Genomic DNA, 22338 nt, shown 5'->3' with positions numbered 1-22338 from the left:
GGTTTAGAATAGGTGTTACTGAGGTCATAATTTATTAATGATGTCAATGTCATATACAATGCAGGAGAGAACCCCCTTTGATAGTGAGATCCTAGGTTGAGCCTGTAGAGACATTAAGAGTGAAACCCAGCACATTTTTGAAATACTTTTGGAGAGGAAAACAAACACAAACCCATTTGTTCTTTAACTTTTACATTCATTGTCAGCACAGCATTTTACAATTTTTCACTGGATTATAATGCAAAAAATATTTATCCGACTCAGAGCAATTTGAGGTGAAAGACTTTTGGTGATATAATTAGAAGACACCACAACTGTGCACAACTGTGCATTCCTGTGTTACACATTTCTTTATCCAATAGATCTTTAAATGTCACAAATAGAAGTGCTTTATCTACTTATCTTGATTTCAGTATGTATGATTAGTCCAAGTTTACATGCTTGAAGAACCAGTTTATACCCTTCAGGTATAGATAAATGACTACAATATCTTAAAGCCATAATTTAACCACAGTATAAATATGGCTTTGCTTTCATCACAGCAGTTCAGTTACTCTGTCACAACAAATTTGAGATATCTGGTTGGGTTTTTGTTAGTGCTTTTCAGTATGTTGTCATCTTTTCTTAAATGACATTAGGGTTGTGTACAGGCACTAGTTCATGTGGGAGAAAAAAAAACTGTGTAGGTGGAATGACACGAGTCACATGGAGTGACCTCTAAATATTGGGGTTGGAAGCCCAGCATAAGTGTTCACTTGTGTGGTCACTTCTCCATGTGATAACTCTTCTTTGTTTGTGGTCTTCCAGATACCTTTGATATTAAAGGAAATGTGTGCCTTTCCAAAGCTTTGCCTTGCTTGTGATAGTAGTTGTGAGAGAAAGGTGGAACCTAATGCATTTTCATTTAACAATTTCTCTTCATAAGGGCACATTAATTCATTTTTTTTTCCCCTCCCCCCTTTCTTCTTAGTAAAAACATAATAAAAAATAGTGGAAATCTGCAACTAGAACTTTTATTCAGAAAACCAGCCCAATTGAACAATATGTTCAACTGTTTGTATGGTTAGATTGCCTGTCCTCCTCCTGCTACTCAGTTGCTCTGTTGGAATCAAGACAGGTTGGGAAATTATGTAGAACTGGGAACAGTTCCCTCAGTGAAGTTTTGTGCATCTGGCCATGTGAGAGTTCTAAAATTATAAATGCTTTAAACTACTAGATAAGGCAGATTTTGATGTGATGAAGACCAGGGAATTGCTGCTTAAGCATGCAATTCATGTTAATGCACCCCGATCCCTGGTGAGTTGCTGATTAATCCAAGTGGGTTATAGCATAGCCTCTCAGTAGCTTTTCTTTAACTGATACATGGAACAGAATTCAGTGTTTCTTCACACTGAATGTATGACCTTAGAAAACCGAAAAGGAGTCCATCTGGGGTTTTTTATGTTTTGTTGTTGTGTGGTTATTGTTTGGGTTTGTTTTTTTATTATATTATTGTGGCTTTAGATTTTTCCTTCCTTTATCAGCTTCTGTTCCACATAACACTTGGACTTGAAATAGAATGAGATTTGTATTCGATGCTTAATACTCACAGTTCTCTAAAATTTGGATCATTCCCCTTCCCCTTTTCCTCCCCCTCCTGCTCTCCCCTTTCCCTGTGCCCCTCAAAGTATTCACTTTGGAGTTCAAAGCTTATGAATTTCTAGGCTTCCCAAATGAAGAGACAGTTTTGAGCCCAACAGAATTTTTGTTGTGTGTGTTAGGATTTGAAGCTGAAAAGTGAGCAAAGGGAAGTTTGGAAACTGCTGAATTGTAAAAGTAGTGTTACTTATGTGCAGACTACAGTTTTTCTTTTCTGCTGTACTTTGGTGAATTACATAGGGAATATCTGTGCATATATCTTGGTGATACAAAATTGATCTCATATCCTAACTAAGCATCAAGTCTGAGAACATTTAATGCTATTTTGACTGCACAAGTGAATCAATTTTGTGTAGAAGTGTTTTGATTCCATGTAGGAGTTGCTGGTTATCTTTTACTAGTAATTCTCTGTGTAGGCCTGTGGGTGTACTACTTTACATTCTCTTGGAAACAAGCAAATACTTGGTGATAGTCACTTAAGTGGCCTTATTGTGCTCCCTACGAAGATGCCCTACTTGTGAGTGCAAAATTGGTAGCACATGCTTATTGGGGAAAAAAAGCTTTTTCCAAAACCATTGCTGCTGCTATTGCAGTAATGGGACATCAAACAGGCAAAATTGTATGTGTTGTCAATGTCTGCAATATAATTTCATTGACTTACAATGTTTAAAGTGAAGGCATGATGGTAAGCTTATAGAAGGTGTCACATTGAAGTAATCATCCACCAACTTGATTTTATGGCAAAAGAGAACATTTTAATATCCACACGAATTCTGAGGACACTCCAGCTTTCATGAAAACACAGAGATCAAAGTATGTGATTAAGCATTCAGAAAATGTAGTGCTGGGAAATACTTAAATAACCCAACAAATAAATGAATGAAGTAAATGTGGGTAAAAGCAAATATGAAAGCTGATTTTAATCTATGAATAAGAGTTTGGTCTAAAACCAGAAAAGAAAAGGGTAAAAAAAGGGGATGGTTTAATTTTTCTTATCCCACATGTAGCCACTTGTATTTATTTTGTGCTTGCCTACACCTCTTCGCTTATGCTTTTATTTTGCAAAGATTTCTCTTCAGCAATCTTCAGAGTAATGTTTTAGGTTGGAATGATAAAAGGGATCCTGTGCTTGATGCAGAAGAAGCATATGGGCCAGGACTGTCAGGTCTGTGAGTTGAGCAGAGCTACCTGTCTGTGTGAAAAGGGAGCTCAAGCAATGTCACAGATGTCTGGGTCCTCCACTCATTTTCCTAAGTTGCAGATCTGAATCATAATACTGGGGCTGGCTGACTGGAGGCAAATTGCTTCATGGCAGCACATATGATGCTGTGTTTTGGATTTGTGACTGAAACAATACTGATGACACCCCAGCATTTTGGCTATGACAGAACAGTGCTGGCACAGTGCCTGTGTTAGAGACAGGCAAGAAGCTGGGAAGGGACAGTCTTCAAACCCACATTGATGCTGTTGGGATGTCTGACCCCAACTGGCCAAAGGGATATTCCATACATATGACTTAGCGTTCAGCATTAAAAGCAGGGAGAAAGAAGGATGAATTCTGGTTATTTGTGTCTGTGGTGTTCATCTTCTCAGGTAGCTGTTATGCACAGCGAGGCTTCATTGCCCTGGAATTGGCTTGTAAACGGGAAGTGATGCTAAAAATTCATATTTTGGTCTGCTTGCATATACATCTTATGCTTCCCTTATCAAACTGCCTTTATATTGATCCACAAGCCGTGTCTCCCTGTGTTTGTTTTCTCCTCATCCTGTGGGAGAGGACAGTGAGTGAACAGTTGTGTGGGTGCTTGGCTACTAGACATTATTATGTAATAGCTCACCAAAGCAGTGCAAATCTTCAAGAGGGAGCAACTGCTGTAACCACAACCAGGAATAAATGTATTGGAGGAACATTTCAGTAGGTTTAAAAAATAAGAACCACCTACTGAGACTTTAAGGGTAGTCATATTGATAACTGTTTGGAAAGGGAATATTCCTGAGGAAAGTGCAGTGGTAGCAAGAAAAGAAAAAGCAGGATAACAGGATAGGGTGTGATAACAGCAGACATGAGGTCCTGTTTTACAGTGTTTTACTTTCTTGCCCTCCATCTTTGCAATGAAGATATGCTTTCCTAATTCTTCTTGAACTCCTTGGGCTAGGAGAATGGAAGGCACACAGTGTAGTAGTCTGAGTACAAAGAGAGCAAGGAGAAAGCAACTTTTACTCCTAAAAGACCCTTTGAAGTTGTCCCAGTGCTGAGTTTGACAGGTACAATCAAGACCTGCAGCATCTCTTTGAAATGCATCAGAAGTGCAATCAGGTTAAGAATGAGAGATGGATTTTTCTTGATGTAAGGAATAAATTGGTTAAGTATGCATTGCTAGATTATTTGCTCAACACATGAGAAAATAGATATCTGTAGGTATTGAAAGCAAGTAAATTATTACAGGAGTAGGTTAACAAAAGGAATAAATGGATAAAGTTGTTAATGGCCCACTTAAATATAGTGGAAATTGTCCTAGCAGTAAATATAACTAAAAGTTTGTGAGTGTAGTTTGAGGAAAGTTAGTTTTTTTGACAGTCTAAGCTAGATATTATTAAGCCTTAGAAAAGCATAGAGCAAGAAAGAGTTCAGTATCTCTGTTGGGATAGGGTGGATTACTTATGCAAATTTTCACAGGAAGGCTTAAAAGTCAAAATAGACACCCTTGCCCTGGTCTCTCTTTTGCAAATTGTTTAAACAATCTACAGGGATTAGGTGACTTGCCTGGCAAGGCATATAGCTCAGTGGCAAAGTGGCCTCCAAGAGGCCAGCCCTCCTATTACAAGCATCTGGTGGCAAACTTCCTCTCCTACAAAGGAAAGACTATTTTCTGTTATAAGACGACTAACAGAAAGGTCAAAGATGGTTTGAACACTATATGATCTCGCAGCTGGGCTAGTATATTCAGGCTTGCTGCAGGAAACCCAAGTGACTCTTTGGTTTTTGCATATGCAAACTAAAAATACACGTAGCCTCTAGGTTCAGAAAACTAATGACAAATATGGACATAGGAAGGAACTTTTCCTTTAAGTACAAAGCAAGGATACTTTCTTCAAATATATATGCCAAACACACAGTATCAATTTCCATTTGGATTGACACATGAAAATAATTTATAATGAACAAATATTGTGAGATTGTAATCAAAACTCACGTTCTATATTTTATTGCTCTATTTTTGTATTTTCAGTTACTCTGAAGTTATTAATGGCTTTTTAACATTCATTTTTGGGATGCTAATGTTACCAAAGCAGTTATAGTAATGATCTGCATATTTGTGCATGGGTTGTGCATACAAACAAAAGAAAAAGAAAAAAAAATTGCAAATTATGCCATGTCTTAAAATAATATTAATAATTGGAAGGAAAATTTTATTTTCGAAGATGATACTTATTAGTTGTTTTAAAAAAATAACATAAAGTTTGTAATAGGTTAAAAAGTCGGTAAAAGAGTAATTTGAAACAAATAGTTTGAGATTATGTTGACCTATTTGTTTTTAAAATAACTAAGCTACATTTAGGGATACCTATTGATATCTTGTTATTGATTTCCATGACAAGAAAATCAGTGCCCTTACATAGATCTCACTGATTTTTCATGAGGAGAATTGAATTTGTGCTTGTCCTTTTTAAAGCAGATGGCAGCAATTCAAAAGGCCTAATTGGGAAGGAATCAGGCTGCTAAAAACTTTTTTATATATGCAATATTTACATGCATATATATATGCATACATTAGATATCCATGTCATAAACAATAATAGGATCTGTGGAAATCTTTTTCTCGTGTCAAAATAGAAGGTAACCCACAGCACTTGTGACTGCTCTCTGAGCAGAGCAGTGATAGTTACTCTTTTAGAGTGAAACTGAGCAGCCCAGTGATGTCAGCCAGTTTGCAAAAACCAGGTGTTAGCAGCAACGTGTTGCTATAGTTGCATGTTTTGGTTTACACTCTGATCTGATTTTTCCTTCCTTAAAATATTGTTTGTTTCGGAGGAGTTTCCTCAAGAAACAATAGGCAGCCAATGGGAAATCATTGTATGGCAATTTTTTGTTAAAAGAACAACAAACCCTCCAAAAATCCCCCAGCCATAGGGTGTCTAATAAGGAACAGGACTGTTCATATAGAAAAATATCAGTAGATATGAGAAATGCATCAATCATTGTTTATTGATAATCCAGTTACTGTAATTGCCGCTAAAATGATTGGTAAATGTTCTGCTGTTTTCCTGTTGCAAAGCATTAAACAGAAAAACTGCTTTGTATTGAAGAGATCCTCCCGTATGTCCAGCACATAATACTGTTGCTGTGTGTGGTGTGTGACACATTTTACCTTAGCATAAGGAACAAAACATTGGCAGTTTATAAGCATACCTGCAACTTCCAGCAGAATAAGGCTATTGATAAAAAAGCGAAGCATCCTTTGGGCTTCAAGTTCTTTAAGCTTTATGCAAATTGCATTAGAAATATGAAGCTGTGTGGTAGTTGAAGGCATGTTAAATTCGGAATACATTTAATTAGAAATTAGGATTAGTAACATTACTATTGTGATCTGCAATATGAAAAGAAATATGTGGTACCCAGGTGTTGATGAAGACCTGGTATGAAGAAAAGTAACCCTGAAGATCTTTTGTAATGATTAAAAAAACAATTGCACTCATTCATCAATGAGAAAGGCTTGGGAAATATAAAAAGCATTGCATTATTGATCTGCAGTATTTGTGGCATTATTAAGTATGTTTAGCAGCTGTAGCAGCAGGTTTTGTTGTCAGATTATTTCAACATAGAAGAATGATAGGAAAACTATTTGGGATTCTTCCTCTTAACCTGGAAGCTGCAGTGCATTTTCTAGTATCTGGAAAAAGAAAATATCATTTTAGTCTATGAGCCTCAGATCAGGAGAGGCTTTCAGTTTCTTCAAAAGATGGGTATTATTGCTTTTCTATTCTATGTTTAGAGTAGATAAAAGGAAATCTGAAGGTCCACCCCTAGAAAGCATGATATGAGTAGAAATGCCAGAAAAGAAATAATTTCCCATACTTGTCACTGAAATTCAAGTGTGCTGTATTATGGGAAGCTCCACGAAGAGCAGATTAACTTATTAACCACATAATATATAAAATTAAAGCTGAGCTATCCTAAGTTTGGGTTCAGATTTGGGAAGATTTCAGCCTTGTTTAGCAAGAAGAAGTTAAAGCAGACTTTCTCACTTGCTTCAAAATAAAAATGAACAATATTGGATTGAAGATTTTTCATCAATTTTTGATTGTGATATTCTGGTGAAATCATGATTTGCCTGACGTGATTTGTTTAATGTTCCAATCATATTGTAAAGGATTTTAAAAGATTTGCAAAAAATATATATTGAACTTCCAAACTGGTCTAGGTTATTACCCTGTATTGTATTGTAAATTATAATGGTTTCAAAAGTGGCATTCAGTTAAAAAACCTGGATGAAACTGGAGCTAAGGTAATATTACAAGAGTTTTCAGTAGAAAATGTTGCTTCATTGTGCTGTGAGGGATTTGTACCCATTTCGACAAAGTTTCTTTTGAAGGTGTTACATTGTGGGCATTTGATAGAATTTCTGGTGAGAGCTAGGGAAGAGATCCATACTGAAATAGGAAGTGACTTTCCTCATGTAGCTGAGTCCACGGCTGACTACAGATGGATCTTGATTTGGGTCTTCCTAGACCAAATGCACATAATTGCAGCTGGGTTACTATTTAACCCATGCTCTGATCACCAAAAATTCAAGTTAATGGTTTCTTTGTTTTACTTCATGAAAATCCTGACACGTTACGTAAAATTAAGTTTTTGTTTAACTCAGAGGAGAGCTTCTTTCAATCCCTCTGAGTCCCTTCTATACAGCCTGGCCAAGCTTCTCTCTCATTCCCGAGAAACATTCAAAAGCTATTGTAAGTTTGGTTTTGGTGTGATTCTGGATGTGCTGATTTCTAAAAGAAAGCAATATTAGCTGAATTTTGGCTTTGATAATTTTTCACTCAAAGTAATTTCTAGAGTGTGCATGGTTGACAAAGCCTCACAAAGGAAAATCTAGGCAAACTGCATATAATACCATATTTAAATTTCTGGTTAGGGCAAATTATTATCATTTTACTGCTTTGTGGTAGAAATCCTAGTAAGAAATTTTACACCTTGGAAGGACTGACTCAAGTATGCCATGGAATATTTTATTATGTTTCTTAATTTCAAAGAGGTTGTTTATGGCTTCTTCTTCTCATGGAGAGCAGACTATGTAGCATAATCATCTGGAAAGAGAGGCCTTGTGTTTAAGGGCTATTCAAAACCGAAATTGAGCAAATATTAAACAAGAAAAAAGACAAGTTATGAAACTGGCAGGCTTATGAAAGAGCACTTGTGATTTGGCAAACAGGTTCGTGTTCACACGTGGTCAGTGTGAAGACTAAAACATCACCACATTAAATAATTTTTGGGGTGAACAAGAAGGTTGGGTTTTTTTTATAGCAGGGATCAGTTAGACACCTAATGGCACTCTACATTAGAGTACAATGGTATTTTTTCCATAAGAGTAATGAGTGAATACCTTTATAGAACTTCTTTTGTTTTGTTTTTCTTTTAATGGAAGACAATGCTTTCCTCTTCATACTGGATTTTTCCAAGTCTTCTGGTAAGTTGGCCTCACAGTATAAAAATGTAAGTTATTTTTTCAGGCTAGACATTTTCTGGATGTTTTCTGATGCATGACATGGCTCCTTCAGAATAGAATTAACAAAGCATTGGGAATCATCCACTGCTAATATGGAGAAAGAGTCAGTCTTACTCCTGATAGGAATATCTTCTAATTTCAGATTTAATTGCTCTCCTATAGCATCTCCTTCTTTCAGGAAACCAGATGGAAAAAAAAAGTAGGAAATCTCTTGGTTTGATGATCTTAAATTTCTTTTCCAACCTAAATTATTCTATGAAATGAGTGGGAAAGTGTATTAAAGGCTTATTCCACCACGTTGTTCCCAGTCAAAACTGCCTGTTTTGCCTTTGCCCTATCCTGATCTCTAGGGCCTGATTGTCTGCTTTCACAAAAATGGGTCAAGTTTTGTGTAACTCCAAGAATCTTTAACTAGAAGAAGGCTGATTTCTTTCACCACTCTCAGGACTTGTTATTTCTACTAGTGGCTGTGTGCTGCTGTCTATCATGTGTTTTGAGGAGTGTGGTGGCTTCCCAGAACAGCAGCTTCTCTTGTCTCTTGACCTGTGTATGCCTACAAACTTTTCCTACATGTCTACAGATAGACAAACTCCTTTCCAGAAAGGCAGTATGTCATTTAAATGCAGAATCATTATAATCAGGCCAAGACCAAAATTAAAACTCTTGTTTTCTAATTAATAGTGGAAAGTTTTGAATAACTTCACCCTGGATCTGGTACAAAACTCTAAACAAGAGTTCTTGCAACAAGAAGAGCAGTATGATCCTTAAATCAGACTAATAATTGTATCAGAAGCATTAAGGTCAACTTTTAAGACTTTAAAGCAATATTAAGAGTAAAGCTTCTGTGCTGTGTGTACTCTGGCATTAGTGATCCCTAAGTGTCATATGTGTCAGGAAAAACACAAAGTATGGATTCATTAGTGCACATCTTTCTTTGTCAGCAGGATTAAGAAATGGCTTTTCTGGACCAGAGGTGCAGATGTCTCCTGCAATGAATTATTGTTCCTTCCTTTTTCTATGGTGAAATCAACATTCATTGCCTTTCTTTCCTTTTTGAAGATTGCAGCATGACTGCTGGGGTACATTTAGAGCAATAAACCCAAACTGATTGTAAAATAAATGGTAACCTAGCTATTTACTATGGGGCAGCTTCTGTGTGCCTATTCCCTGCAGCCTGTAGCTAGCCCGATTTGCAAATTGAAATTCTCTTGTGAACCTTGATCGAAATATGTGTAAGAAATATGTGCAATAATATCATTAGGGAAAATAGTGAAATAGGGGAAAAAAGAAGTTTAGTGAGGGATTTTTCGTTATGATTTGAAAACACATTGTAGTACCTCGATCTCAAGGCACGACAATTCAAGGGACGTTGCCACTTAAAATTTAGTTTAAAAAAAATAAAATTAATTCTGTTTTGAGATTTCTGAAACATCAATTAAAAGCTCCATAAGTTTCTGTAAACCTTATTTTTTCAGTCAGATCTATGTTATTCTAATTAACAGTAACCATTTAAATTTCCTCAGAACTTAAAATTAAGTAAATAAATGAAGGAGACAATCCTAACATTACTACTTAATTTGAGAAGAATATTTCTGTAAAAGAAATCATCATGGGCAGTGACAGTTTTTCTGACTTTCCAAATTAAATTGTGATAGTTCAGTGTTATTAATAAAATGTATACAACTCAGCATTGATTTGTTAATTAGCTGCATTATTTTTAACTAGAAAACTATTTTTTAACTGCAACCTGGACACTATGTGGGAACATCACTGGAAAAACAAAATGTCCAAAGCCACAAAAGTATTGATAAAGGGAGAAAAGAAGAACTTTATTTTTCTGCTACAGATAATTTAATGAGGAGAATAAATACAATTCTAGCTGAAGAAAAGCAGAGACTGTTTTGGATGTAATATTCATATTGAGTGAGATGAGCTGATGCTATATTGCTATATCAGCTTTTTGCTGTAAGAGAAAGGAGAGGTAATACAGAAGATTTTAGTAATCTGAATATGAGTAATATAGGTAAGAGACATAAATACATAAATAGAAGTTCAAGATCAAAGTTGTGATGAGAGATCAATGATCATGTATCAGCTTGCTTGTTTTGCTTATAAACATCCATCCAAAGGTGGTGGTACAAGTGGCTGTGAAGAAAATGAGATTTTTCCCTGTAACTTTTCCAGGGAAATAAGAGCCAGCAGGTAGAAATGGTCAGAGGCTAGCAGGGGACAAAAGGTTGATTCAAAGTAGTTTGCATAAACCAGTCTGTAGACAGATTGGGATGGAAATATCAGCACATTAGTGACAGCAGATAAAACAATGTTAAAAGAAGAAAGAAACAAAACGGTTGTTTGTAAGATATCTTTATTTATGAAAAAAACCCAAACCAAAACAAAAAGAAATCTTGAGAAGAAGGAAAAAAAACTTTTTCATAAGAAGACCAAGGGAGAAGGTAATCCTAAATTTCACTGATATTTACCAAAAAAAGAAATCTTAGAACAGCTGTACCTTAGAACAGCTTTATTCAAGTCTGTGATCATGCTCCATCTTGATTTAGAAAATTAAAAGGCTAAAATTTAAATAATTTTTAGTGCAGTCATTTAAATAATAAGTAATTAGAAAGTGTAAATTTTATGTTTATTAGTAGAATTCTTGTGTTTTGCTCTCAAACAAATTCATTATCTATGTCCCAAACAGAAGTCTGTGCAATGTCATGACTAGGTGTCGGGGTTTGGGCAGGATTTATTTCATGTTTTGAAGAAAAGCAGAAAATTGATTTTTAATTTCTACGGTAGGGGGAAAAAAGTCTGTGCCAATTAACTTCAAACTAAGGGCAAAATAAAAAGCAAAACAGAGGATCTTACTTCTTCTCTGAACTAGAATTTAGAAAGTAATTACATTCAGAGCAACAATGTTTATGGTGCAGTAAGTACAAAATTTAGACCAGTGGCTAAATCAGTACATGAAGCCTTTATAAAGCTCTATTATCACCCAAGTCCTACATTAAGGAAGAAAGTAATTCATTTTTAGACTTCTGCCTAGGGCATGTTTGACACAAACCCTAGACAGTTTCTTTTAAAAGCTATCTTTGATTACTAAATAGTTTTGCTTAGAAACTGCACCTTTACCCTTAAAGTGCAAAGGCAAAGCTTTTAACACAGTGATAAATGTTCTCCTGTACTTCGTACAGTCCTTCAGATAAGAAAAAAGTAAAGGTTTTAGCTTTTAGAAGAAGGGTATGTTACCAGAACTGTAATTTGCATTTGCAAATCCACAGGATTTTTACTATTAAATTAAGCACAACAGCCAGTTTAAACCATCGGGGAGTGGCAGAGCTGAAGAGTGGTGTAGCAGATAATGCAACTGAATTACAGGAGGTATGAGCCACCCCTTAAGGGAGACACACAGCAGGGAGGACCACTTGCAGCACAAAGCTGTCAGGGAAATCTCACAGGAAACAGGCAAGTCTGGAAGTACTAGTGCTAGTTGGACAAGAAATAGATGACAAGTTATATGAGTATCTGCAAGAGATGTGTGTATAATTTGTCACTACATGTGTGGTATATACAGTTATATTTTGAATAAGGGGATTGTGATTCCTCAGTTCTCTCATAACTTGAACCCTGAAATTCTGAAGCTTTATATACTCTTGCCTCTTACTTAAAGCACATAAACCCTTTTGACAAAGTTCATCTTGCTGGTTTTATGCATTCTTAGACTATTCAGTTTTGCGTACGAAAAGCTGAAAATTTAGTGTTTTGTGTCAGTGAACAGAAGAGCCTGTGTTACAGTGCAAAGTGTAATCTGACCTATAGCACCTTCCAAAAAGCAAATGCTGAGTGTCAAGCCCATAGACATCCAGGGCAGAAGAACGGATCCTGACAGTATTAGCTGTTAAGATGCATACCCAATTCCTTGCCTCAATGCATCCTCTCCAGTGCTGTGGATCCTCTCTGGGATGGGCTTGTAGGTGGGCAGAAGAGGAGGAGAGGGCTGCTGGGCCTGCAGCTGTCATAGCAACTACTCCAGAATTTTTTTTTTAGGGAGACCATTAGGAAATATAAGAAAAAACCCCTTTGATCACCAAGGGATTTTGCAGACTAAGCCACTTGCTATGCACTAGAATTGCAATTTATTGTGTTTTGCAAAAACAATAGTTTTTAATCATGCATAATTCACTGCAGAACAGATATGGTTTTAAGCACAGAAAGAAATTGAAGGCCTGAAGTTTAAAGATGTCCAATTTTTAGTATGTTTTTCAAGGGAACATACCTTTCCTTAAGTCATCATTTAAGTGATTTATTTAGTCTTCATGTAGACTAGAAATTTAGACAGTATCTAATCCGTTTGCTTATAGAGAAAGTTGTTGTTCATTCACCACCTGACAGAGAGAGCTACCCTGGGGGTAAACTACAGGTTCTTCTGATGCCTGAGGGAGGGGGGCAGCAGTTTATGTTATTTCACTTTCTCTAGTCCTTGCCTGTGTGTTTGCAAAGCTGTTTTAAATTCGCTGCTAAGAGTATGCCCAGCCATGTGAGTGACTATGTTGATATTTACTGCAGTGCAGGTCTCAGTGATACCTTGCAGCAATGAGTTCCACAGGTTTTCCACCACCTACTGTTTGGAAAAATATAATTTATTATTATTATATTTATGATTTTTTCCCCATTTCAGTGGAGACACCTTTTCTCCTCAGATGAGTTAGGGTGAATAGTTTCTGATCAACATTTTCTCTCTGCTGTTTATTTTCTTGATCATGCTCATTCTTAGTCACATTTTTCTGTAAGTACTCCCAGTCCTTTCTATCAGTTTATCATTCTTACTGCACCTTTTTTTTGATGTATCTTTCTTAGATGGGCTAACCAGAAAAGAACAAAGTACTCCAGATGTGGCCGAATTATTGATATACATAGCAAATAAAATCATGGCTCTGTTAAGTTGCTGTGAATTCACCATCATCGAAGAGCTGAGGTTTCTCCCAGTGCTGTCACATTTCCCACATTATTCTTTCTCCCATTTTTCATACATTCAACTTCAGAATCTGGCAACTTAGACTTGATCTAGAATCCCACAGACTTCATTAAATACATTAAATTGCTGTTAGTCTTCAGATCAGGAGTTTTTCTCTGTGGACATGATTAGTTCTCTCCCCAAACTGCTTTGATGAAAAGGGTCAAATTTTGTCCTGATTAACATTTATTATGGATGTTAGTAACAAATCTTGATGTTAGTTTCTAATAGCTGAAACTGAGAGAAGCAGCACAGACTGAAACAATGCTTACAATGTTCACAACGACCTTTAGGTGCAAAACCAGCAAAAATACATTATTTAGTATATGAAAGCAAACAAATTTTTTGCCTCAGTAAATGACTGTCCATAGTGCACTATGAGTATGAGGCAAAACAAGTCAGAGTTTTTTACAGTGTCTGCAAAAGAAATCTGTTGGTTTTTGTTTCCTCTCTAGAAACATCTAAGAAATGTTCAGGTTGTTGCTGTCTAATAAATACAGTAAATGAAATGTTAATAAATTGCCAGCAATTTAGCCTGACAATAACATGGATTGACCAAATTGATTAAATTGATTATGTTTCATATATTTACAATATGTAGACACAAGCCTAATTTATTTTCTGAAGAGTTCAAGGCAGGTATCCCTGGTTTAAAAAAAGGCAAAACAAAACAATGGAGTAATGTTTGTGGTTGCTATCTGCAATAATCTAATGCTGACAGAGAGCAGTATTTTATTTAGTAATTAACAGTGTAAAGGGAAGAGAAGCTGTCATGTTGGTTCTTAAGCTGGGGAATGTGATGAAAGATGATATCTGCGATCTCATCCTTTCCACTTGTTTAGGATTGTCAGAATGAGAAATGTCAGCATTATGAAAGCTCAGCTCTGCTCTTGATATGATAAAACCCTTCAAAAGCCAGTCTTTCTTTCCCTCTCCCCCTCCTTTCTCCCTCTCCTGCTTGCACTTGCTTTTTTTATTTATCCTGTTTTGTTAGATGGCAGAAATATAATTCTTTTCTTTCTTCCTATTATAAGCCACCATTTTTGTTTTATTATATGTTTCACAACCCCTAATGCCCCACTGAAAATTACCTTGTTAAATGACAGTGTTTCAAAGCCATGAATCCTTTCCACCATTCCCTCAGAGGTTTGAAACAGTCAACAGACTGTAAAGAATAAATAATAAAAAAGTATTGATTATTTTGATGACTGTGAGATTCAATTAAGTATTAATTTTGCCCTCCAGTGGACCTATCAAGGTATTCAAAAGGGAGGATTCGGCTCAACTAAATGCGTGCTGAGTGCTTCAGCCTTAAATAGGGAGAAAATGTGTTTACCTACAGTATTTGAAGAGGAGTGCATTGATGCACAGAGTCCAATATTTAAGTGCTGTGCAAATTAAGCCCTGGTGACAGTGACATTGTTTTCGGCAATATGAGTATTGACTAAAGAAGTGCATTTGATGACAGCTTAAACTATTTGTATTGATTAACATTTTCATAGATTATCATGTGTCATATCAAATTCACTTTTCAGACATGAATACATTAAAAAACCCACAGGCAAACATCGACCAATGTGAGGACGGGACAGAGGGAACATGCTAGCCAACCTACTTGCTCGCTGGTCACCTGTTCTCTGCATAAGAACCATTTAGGCATGAACTTTGCAATAAATAGCTGCTAGAGAGAGCAACAAGGTCACTTGTTCTTTTTCATTTTTTTAGTTTTTTTTTTTTTAAAACTCTGCTTTCTGCGCTGTCACGATATTATGCTTATTATTTTGCAAACAGAATAACCGAGTGTGCTTGGAAATAATGCCTGACCCCCAAACGTCCTCAAAGAGCAGAAGATAAAACAGATTCTGATCATCAAGAAAATAATTTAGCTGTGTATATATATGTGTGTAATGTTTTATGGGGGATATAATGTTGCAAACACAAGAATAATTGCAAACTGTATGTGTAAGTATATTCCCTAATTTTATATTTTAGAAAATGCTTTCTGTGGTTTTTATTTTCAAAAGAAAAATGCGTGTTTGTGTCTTTATGGACTTTTGGAGCATGGTATCCCAACGACAGGAACAGTTAGAAGAAAACTGTATTTCTGTTAAAAGTATGTAATGAAATGGCTATTTGATGCTGTGCATTTTCATAGAAATGCTGGAATGTTAGAATGTGTATTTGATTTTGTTAATGTTATACAGCTGAGGATGCCTCTTTAAATCACTATGGAGCACTCACAGGGGGCTCCTCTTCCGTGGTATCGGAGCATATAGGAATTTCTTCTCTTACTATGCTAAGTACAGGGTGAGGTGTAAAAACATACACACACACAAAAAAAAGCACATCCCACAATTAAAGCTGTGTTGGTTATGTTGCTTTCATAGAAGTTTTTCTCCAAAGCATCCTGAATCTCTCACATGCTAGTTGAGCTTTAATAGGGTGGGGAGTAATGGAAAACTCATTGGATCTGTAATAGCTCTTCACTTGACTGCAGCCAGCAATAACAGCAGGAGCAGCCAGAGATAAGAGAGAGAGAGAGTGTGTGTGTGTATGTGTGTGTGTGTGTGAGAGAGAGAGGGAGTGGAAGAGAGAGTATACGCACACCAAAGCTGCCACTTTTTTCCCCCCTCACTCTTTTTTTTCCCCCCATCCTAGGATCCAATGATAGCTGGACAAGTCAGTAAGCCCTTGCTGTCACTGCGGAGTGAAATGAATGCAGAGTTGAGAGGTGAGGACAAGGCAGCTACTTCAGACAACGAGCTGAATGAGCCCTTGCTTGCGCCTGTGGAATCAAATGACAGCGAGGACACTCCCAGCAAGCTCTTCGGTAAGTCTGTCTAGGTATTTCATTTCACTGCTACCATGTTGTCCGGAAGAGCAATCTCCCCCTGGTTTGTGGGGTTTTTTTTGTTTGTTGGTTTTTTTTTTTTTTTCTTGGTTTTTTTTTTTTTTTTTCTTCGCTAAATTTTCTTGTAAGTAGGAAAGAGTAGCTTGGAGCATGCAGGCACACAGCCCTGTGCTGCTATTGGAACTGGTTACCAGAATGACAGCATCAGTCCTGAAAACTTTTGTGAACAATGGACGTATTTAGTGCAAGTTGCAGATGTTTTATGATTTTTTTAGGACCATGAGCTCTAACGTAAAATAATGCGTGTGTATGTGTGTGTATCATTTTCTTGGAGTACTTTAACAGTCATTGTGGTAGGTGCTGGTGTGTTTCACATGCTACCAGCTTTTTGTGAGGCTTGATTAAACTGAAAAGTTAAATTTTTTTAATTTTAAAAATAAATCTTGCTGAAGAGAACTGAAAGACTCTTGTAGAAAACACTTCATACCGAGTAAACAAAGCCTAGCAAGGGTATTGCACGTGGAGCTAATGTTTTTGGAATTTAAATTAGAAATGAAATATTTCTCCTCAAGCCTGTGGAAAGAGAAATTACCTTTTAAATTTTTACTCATTTTGGAATAGTCTAAATTGTGCCAGATGAGTGTAACATTTCACAATCAAAACAAAAGCAGTGAGAATGGCACTGGAACACAGACATCTGTCATTCAAAGGGATGACACCCTGTAAGCCAACTCAAGCAACTCTGATCTCTAATCAGAAAAGGGAGCAGAGCTGTTGAGGCGCGTGCTTGAGTGATAGATGTTGATAGGTGTCTGAGCTGTAGCAGCACTGCATGGTACATTGTGACATTTTGGGTTTAGAGGGACTGCACTCCTGAAGAAGTCCCTTTTAATTATTTCTATTTGTGACCTGAGACAAACCTTGATAAAAACGGAGCATTTACTTATTTTTTTTTTTTTTATTATTCTGTAGGTGGAAGTCAAAGGGAAAAAGATCTTGTAGAAAGGGAATGTAGCTTTAAGAGAGAGAGGGTGAGAGCCCATTTTCTAAGATTCAACTTTTGATTTCATAATCTGTAAGGAAATCTGTACCAGTGTTCAGATTTCAGTATTCCACCTACAATAAGAGCTGCAAGATTTTTTTTAAAACAAAAGAGCACACGCAGTTTTAGATTATAATATTCTTTACACATTACTGAAAGATACAGCACAGAATGTTTTACTAGATAACTTCACTACAGATGCGGGAAAAATAATAATTAACCCCCCCTAAAATTTAATTTCTGGATTGCAGTAATGACTGTTACTGAATATCACATCCATTTTTAAGCACCCTCTTAGTAATCTTTGTTTCCATGGAAAGCATAATTTCCATTAGCAGTTTGAATGTTCAAAAAGCATGTAATAATTATTTTAGCCCATTTCATCCAGAAAAAAAAATTATAATGTCTGAAATTCAAAGGGCTACCAGTTATCTAGAGTAATACAAATATCTTCAGCTGTGTTTATATGTTTTATTAGCTCAAATGTTTAGGGTTCATCTATTAAATATAGCAAGGCATATAAATAACAAAAAATGAGCTTTTTATTTGAGGATACTGAAATGTCTGTTTGTTTGTTTTTAGATCAGGCAAGTCTTCTAATAAAAGGCAGGATTATTTTTTGAGCCCTTGTCATTTGGATGTTCTACAGTGGTAGTGAAATATACACAGACACTTTCATTAGAGTTGTCGTGTGTGATATAGAAATGATGTGTAACCATATCTTGTCTCCTTCTGGGCTGAAAATATAATTTATCTCACTAAAAGCACTAGTGAAAAAGCTAAAAATTCATATATTGTACTTTTTCTATTGGTGAATGTAAGATGTTTGCTACTCTGATCCTTTTACTGCTAAAAAGATGTTCCCAAGTAAACAAAAGTAGGGAAAAATAGTCCAACTGCCTCAGTATGAACTTATGTACCATTTATTGCGGTTTTGTTACAATTATGACAGATTCCACAGATCTATTAGCAACAGCCCTTGTCAATTTTAGTAACTTTTCTAACAAAAAAACAAAGGCTAGTGGGGAAATTTTGGTACGTTTGAGGACCAAATTGAGAAATGTAAAATAAAGATGATTAGTTGTTATATCACAGATGCATCCCTTAAGATAGATTTGCAGTAAACACTAAAAATTATTAAGTGTAGTTGTGTTTAAAGCTGTGATACATAAATATGGAACATCACCACCCTATAGTTTTTTCTCTTTGTTTAATGTTATGAATAGCATGTTAGGAATGCATACTGTGTACTTTTCTTTGCAGTGTCTGAAGTTAAATTATTGTGAACATATTGACAGGTGTTGGCATAGAGAATGGCAACTTTCTCCTTCAACTTTTCTTTTCATTTATTATCAGAGATAATGAATATATTCTAAAAGGATAACATTTAATACATGCTCCGTGAAAATTTTCCCCAAATCTCTTAAGCGGGTGAGGGAGGAGCGTTTTAGAAAGTCAAGAGGAGACAGGTCCCTAGATAACAAAGTTTTTCTACACTGCTGCTTTTCATATTTTTTTAAGGACTTATGAAAATCGTGTACTGATTTAGCTGGGATGAATGACCAGCATTTGTGTGTGTTAGCAATATTTCATGTGTCTTATATTCATATAGATAAACAGAGTTGAATGATGAGATGCAAAGAGCTTTATTTTCTTTTAGTGCACACATTCTGCCTAGCTTCTTTTAATGAAAGAGTTTATTTCTGCAAAGGCCTACCTTTCTCACCTGTACCTTTGCCTAAAATTCACCTACTTCTTCTCAAATGTCCTTGTTTTGGTATTTCACTGCATGCCATAGAAACAGTGGGCATTTGGTTTTTTTACCTGTCAAAAGGTACCTCTACAGCAACAGCCGCTGCTGCCAGTGAGGAAAGGGCAGGAGCACAATTAATTGTACTTATTTTTCAAGAGATGTGCTAAACTTTTGTTTCTCTTATGGGTGCTTTGCTATCAGTGACAAAACAGAAGAATGCTTCAGCATTTTAAGTCTCAGAAGTATCAGCACTGAGTATAAGTTCTGGCGGTCTGAAATAGCTTCCACCTGAAACTGGTGTCTGGGAAGATGTACTTTGTCACTGTGGTGCAGCTGCTCCCTGTGAGTGATGACAGGAGCAGCTGTGATTAGAGGGGTTGTGCCTTATTGTTGTTTGCTGGCTTGTTTTCTCCTGATGGTGGTGATTTTTTTTTTTTTTTAATAATTTAAAAAATTTGTTTCTTTTTGAAAGAAAACGCTGCCCCATAGTCCAGGAGTCTGTAATCCTCAACTTGTGCTTTTATACCAGTGGACTCTTTTGAATTTGCATACCTTCATGCAAAAGACTTTTGATACTGAAGTTATATGAAACCAGAAATAAGTAGAAAAAGTGGTCAAAAATGAGGTGCAAAATGTTGGTAAAGGGATCTGCCATGAAACTCGTTACCTCAAAAATACAGTTTTGAAATGTGGGCTAGCACAGCTACAGTGTTTTGGTTACAGAAATCCCAGTTTTGCTGTACAGTATGAGGTGAAGTTGCTTTGTAAGAGATCTTGTGGTGAGTTATTTACTTTTAAAAATATTTGTGAAGTAATATCTCCTATTTTAACCTTAAAATGTAATTAAGTAACTTAGAAACTGAGTATGGCTCTTGACTTTTCTGGCAGTGTCATTTTGAGATCAACTTATCTTACCCTGCAATATCCTTCAAAATACTAGCCCAGGCCAAATGCCACCTGTCTTGCTAGAGAAAGCTTTTGTTAATGTTAAGTAGTAGCTTCACTTGAATAAACACATTGGGATTTGGTCCTAACTTAACTAATCCTAGTTGTCATTTTTTGCTGTATTTTCAAACAATTCTAGTATAAATTATGAAGTATTGCTCTGAAAAAAAAAATCTAAGAAGAAAAAAAAAAAAAAACCTGTCATGTTTAGCTGTGTAATAAACAGATGAGATTCAAAAGTTGGTATAGACACCAGGAGTATGTCATATATAAAATTCTCAGTATGTAAAAATCCCAAGAATGAAGTGGCTGATCCAAGCATCAAAACTCCCTGTAGACTAAGGCTGACTTTCCAGGAGTTAGATCCAGTCCTTAATTAATGCTTAATTGAAGGCAATTTGTGATATAATTAGCTGACAGGGAAAAAAAAGCTGGAAGTGCATGCACTTGCATATTAAGGTAATTCTACTGTATGATAAAAAGTTATTCTTTGACTTTCAGTGTATAGTTCTATGAATCAAAAAATAAATAAATCTGTAAGTATATAGCGAGGGCAATAGCAAGCCTCTAATTTTGGAGCAGAAGTGCTTCCTATTTAATTATTGCAGGACAGAAAAAAAATTGACTGGTAATATATATTTTTTAAATTTAATTTATTTTTTAAATTTTTTTTTCCTGGCAAGGTTTTTTTCCAGTGAAATTAAATCTTAAGTTTCTTGTGCTGGATCTGATGACTGTGGTTTTCTTTGGTTCATTAGTGGGCTTTTGATCTTTTCATAATGCTGTGTATGCTTGAAATATGGAGTGGGGATATGGGAGTTAAATGAATCTGCACACATTTAAATAAACAAGTTTTTAATTTCAAACCTCTGTATCGGCTTTGGGATTTTATTTTCCTTTCCCACATTGTTACCCATGTTTCAGAACTGTGTGAATCCTTCTATATAACCATACATGTATATGCTGCAGAGAAACAAGGTAGAAGTTTGTTTCTGGTTGATTATGTTTTGCTAGTAGATCCCTTGTATCACTCTTTAAAGAAACATACGCTGTATACATATATATTTTTTTAAAATTGGAGTTGCCTTGATTAGAATTTATGGCACTGGGAATAATTTCACTTACAAAGGATAAAGGACTAAATTGTCTTTTACCTCTTGAGACAGTGGTCTCTGCAGGTCAGAGCAGAGGTCATTGCCAGGTTGCTGTGAGGAAGCTCACATTATCATCCTTAACAGTATATCTAGCCTGTGGGGGCCTTCAGACTATGAGCTTTCCTTTCATCAGTGTATTTAAGGGTGATTCTCAGCGGTTTGGTTATATCCTCACATTTTAAAGGCCTATAAGATCTCTGCCCATCAGGAACACTTTGCTAAGTTTTGGTAATTTCATTGGAAGAAAGAAATGTGTATTTGTTGCTCTTGATGCATTTTAAAGCTCTAGTGAATATTTCTGTTCTGATAGGAAGGTTCATGGCCCAAATGGTCTGTATATTGAAATCAGAGCCTTATTTTAGCTGCCGCAGACATAATACCTGAAATATGCTTAATTTGCATATAAAAATTCTTGTCTCTTCACATAATTGTATTGAGTAATTTCCACGTTGTGGATACTTTGTTCTAAGACACTATCAGTTATCCATGCCCTGGGACTGATCCTGCTAGTGCTTGAATGTGTGATACTTTCCTTAAAGCAAATAATCTGTAGATTAGGAACACTATTTAATTACAAAGACTGTGTCAATGAGAAACATTAATGGGTGGCATGTTTACAGGACTGAGTCATCATACAGGCTTATAAATCCATTTTCTGAAATGTAGTGATGTCTTGCTTAAATAATGAGTAAATTCTTAAAGAACCCAGAGATCTGGATTGTTATTTCTAAAGGATATATTTGACATGAGCATTTTTAAGTAGGTATTTGCAAACAGGGACTTGAATTACTCTGAAGAATGCTGTTGTCAGATTTCTTGGCAGAATTCTTACTCTGTCAGTGGGGCATGTACTTGTGAATGAGGAGTAAATGCCTATTAAAACCTAAACAGATGTTATGACTATTTAAACACAAAGCGTGATACAATGGTGAGATAGAAAATCCATCCTCAGCTCAGCTTTCCTGCTGTGCTCAGGTATTGGGGGTAGCTCAGGCTGTGGTGGTACTTGTGCTAGCACATTTATTCCAGCTCTGAGGAGACCAGAGTTTTAGTTCCTTACCCTTTGATGAAGGTAATATTGGGCTGATGAATGACAGGTATTGCAGCCCCACTAATAAATCCTCCTGCTTGTATGAAAATAAAGAAGAGACTCTTGTAGCTGTCTCTGAATTGTGACAAAGACAGACCATTTTTAAAAAGCAAAGAAAAAAACAAA

The 22338-nt window shown here is 36.0% G+C and overlaps 1 protein-coding gene across 4 annotated transcripts in view; it reads left to right on the top strand.

Moving 5' to 3' along the window:
• POU6F2 (POU class 6 homeobox 2) overlaps nt 1-22338 on the top strand; it is a 324363-nt gene that overhangs the window by 44185 nt on the left and 257840 nt on the right. For all 4 annotated transcript variants that reach the window (XM_088167824.1, XM_088167813.1, XM_088167808.1 and 1 more), the window contains exon 2: nt 16036-16207. In XM_088167824.1, coding sequence (XP_088023950.1) covers nt 16036-16207 — 172 coding nt within the window. The remainder of the gene's footprint in view (nt 1-16035; nt 16208-22338) is intronic.

The sequence above is a fragment of the Sturnus vulgaris genome, chromosome 1 (genome assembly GCF_052056855.1).
Source record: "Sturnus vulgaris isolate bStuVul1 chromosome 1, bStuVul1.hap1, whole genome shotgun sequence".
Taxonomy (NCBI): domain Eukaryota; kingdom Metazoa; phylum Chordata; class Aves; order Passeriformes; family Sturnidae; genus Sturnus; species Sturnus vulgaris.
Note: the sequence above shows the minus strand (reverse complement) of the source record. Positions and strands in the feature narration are given on the sequence as shown.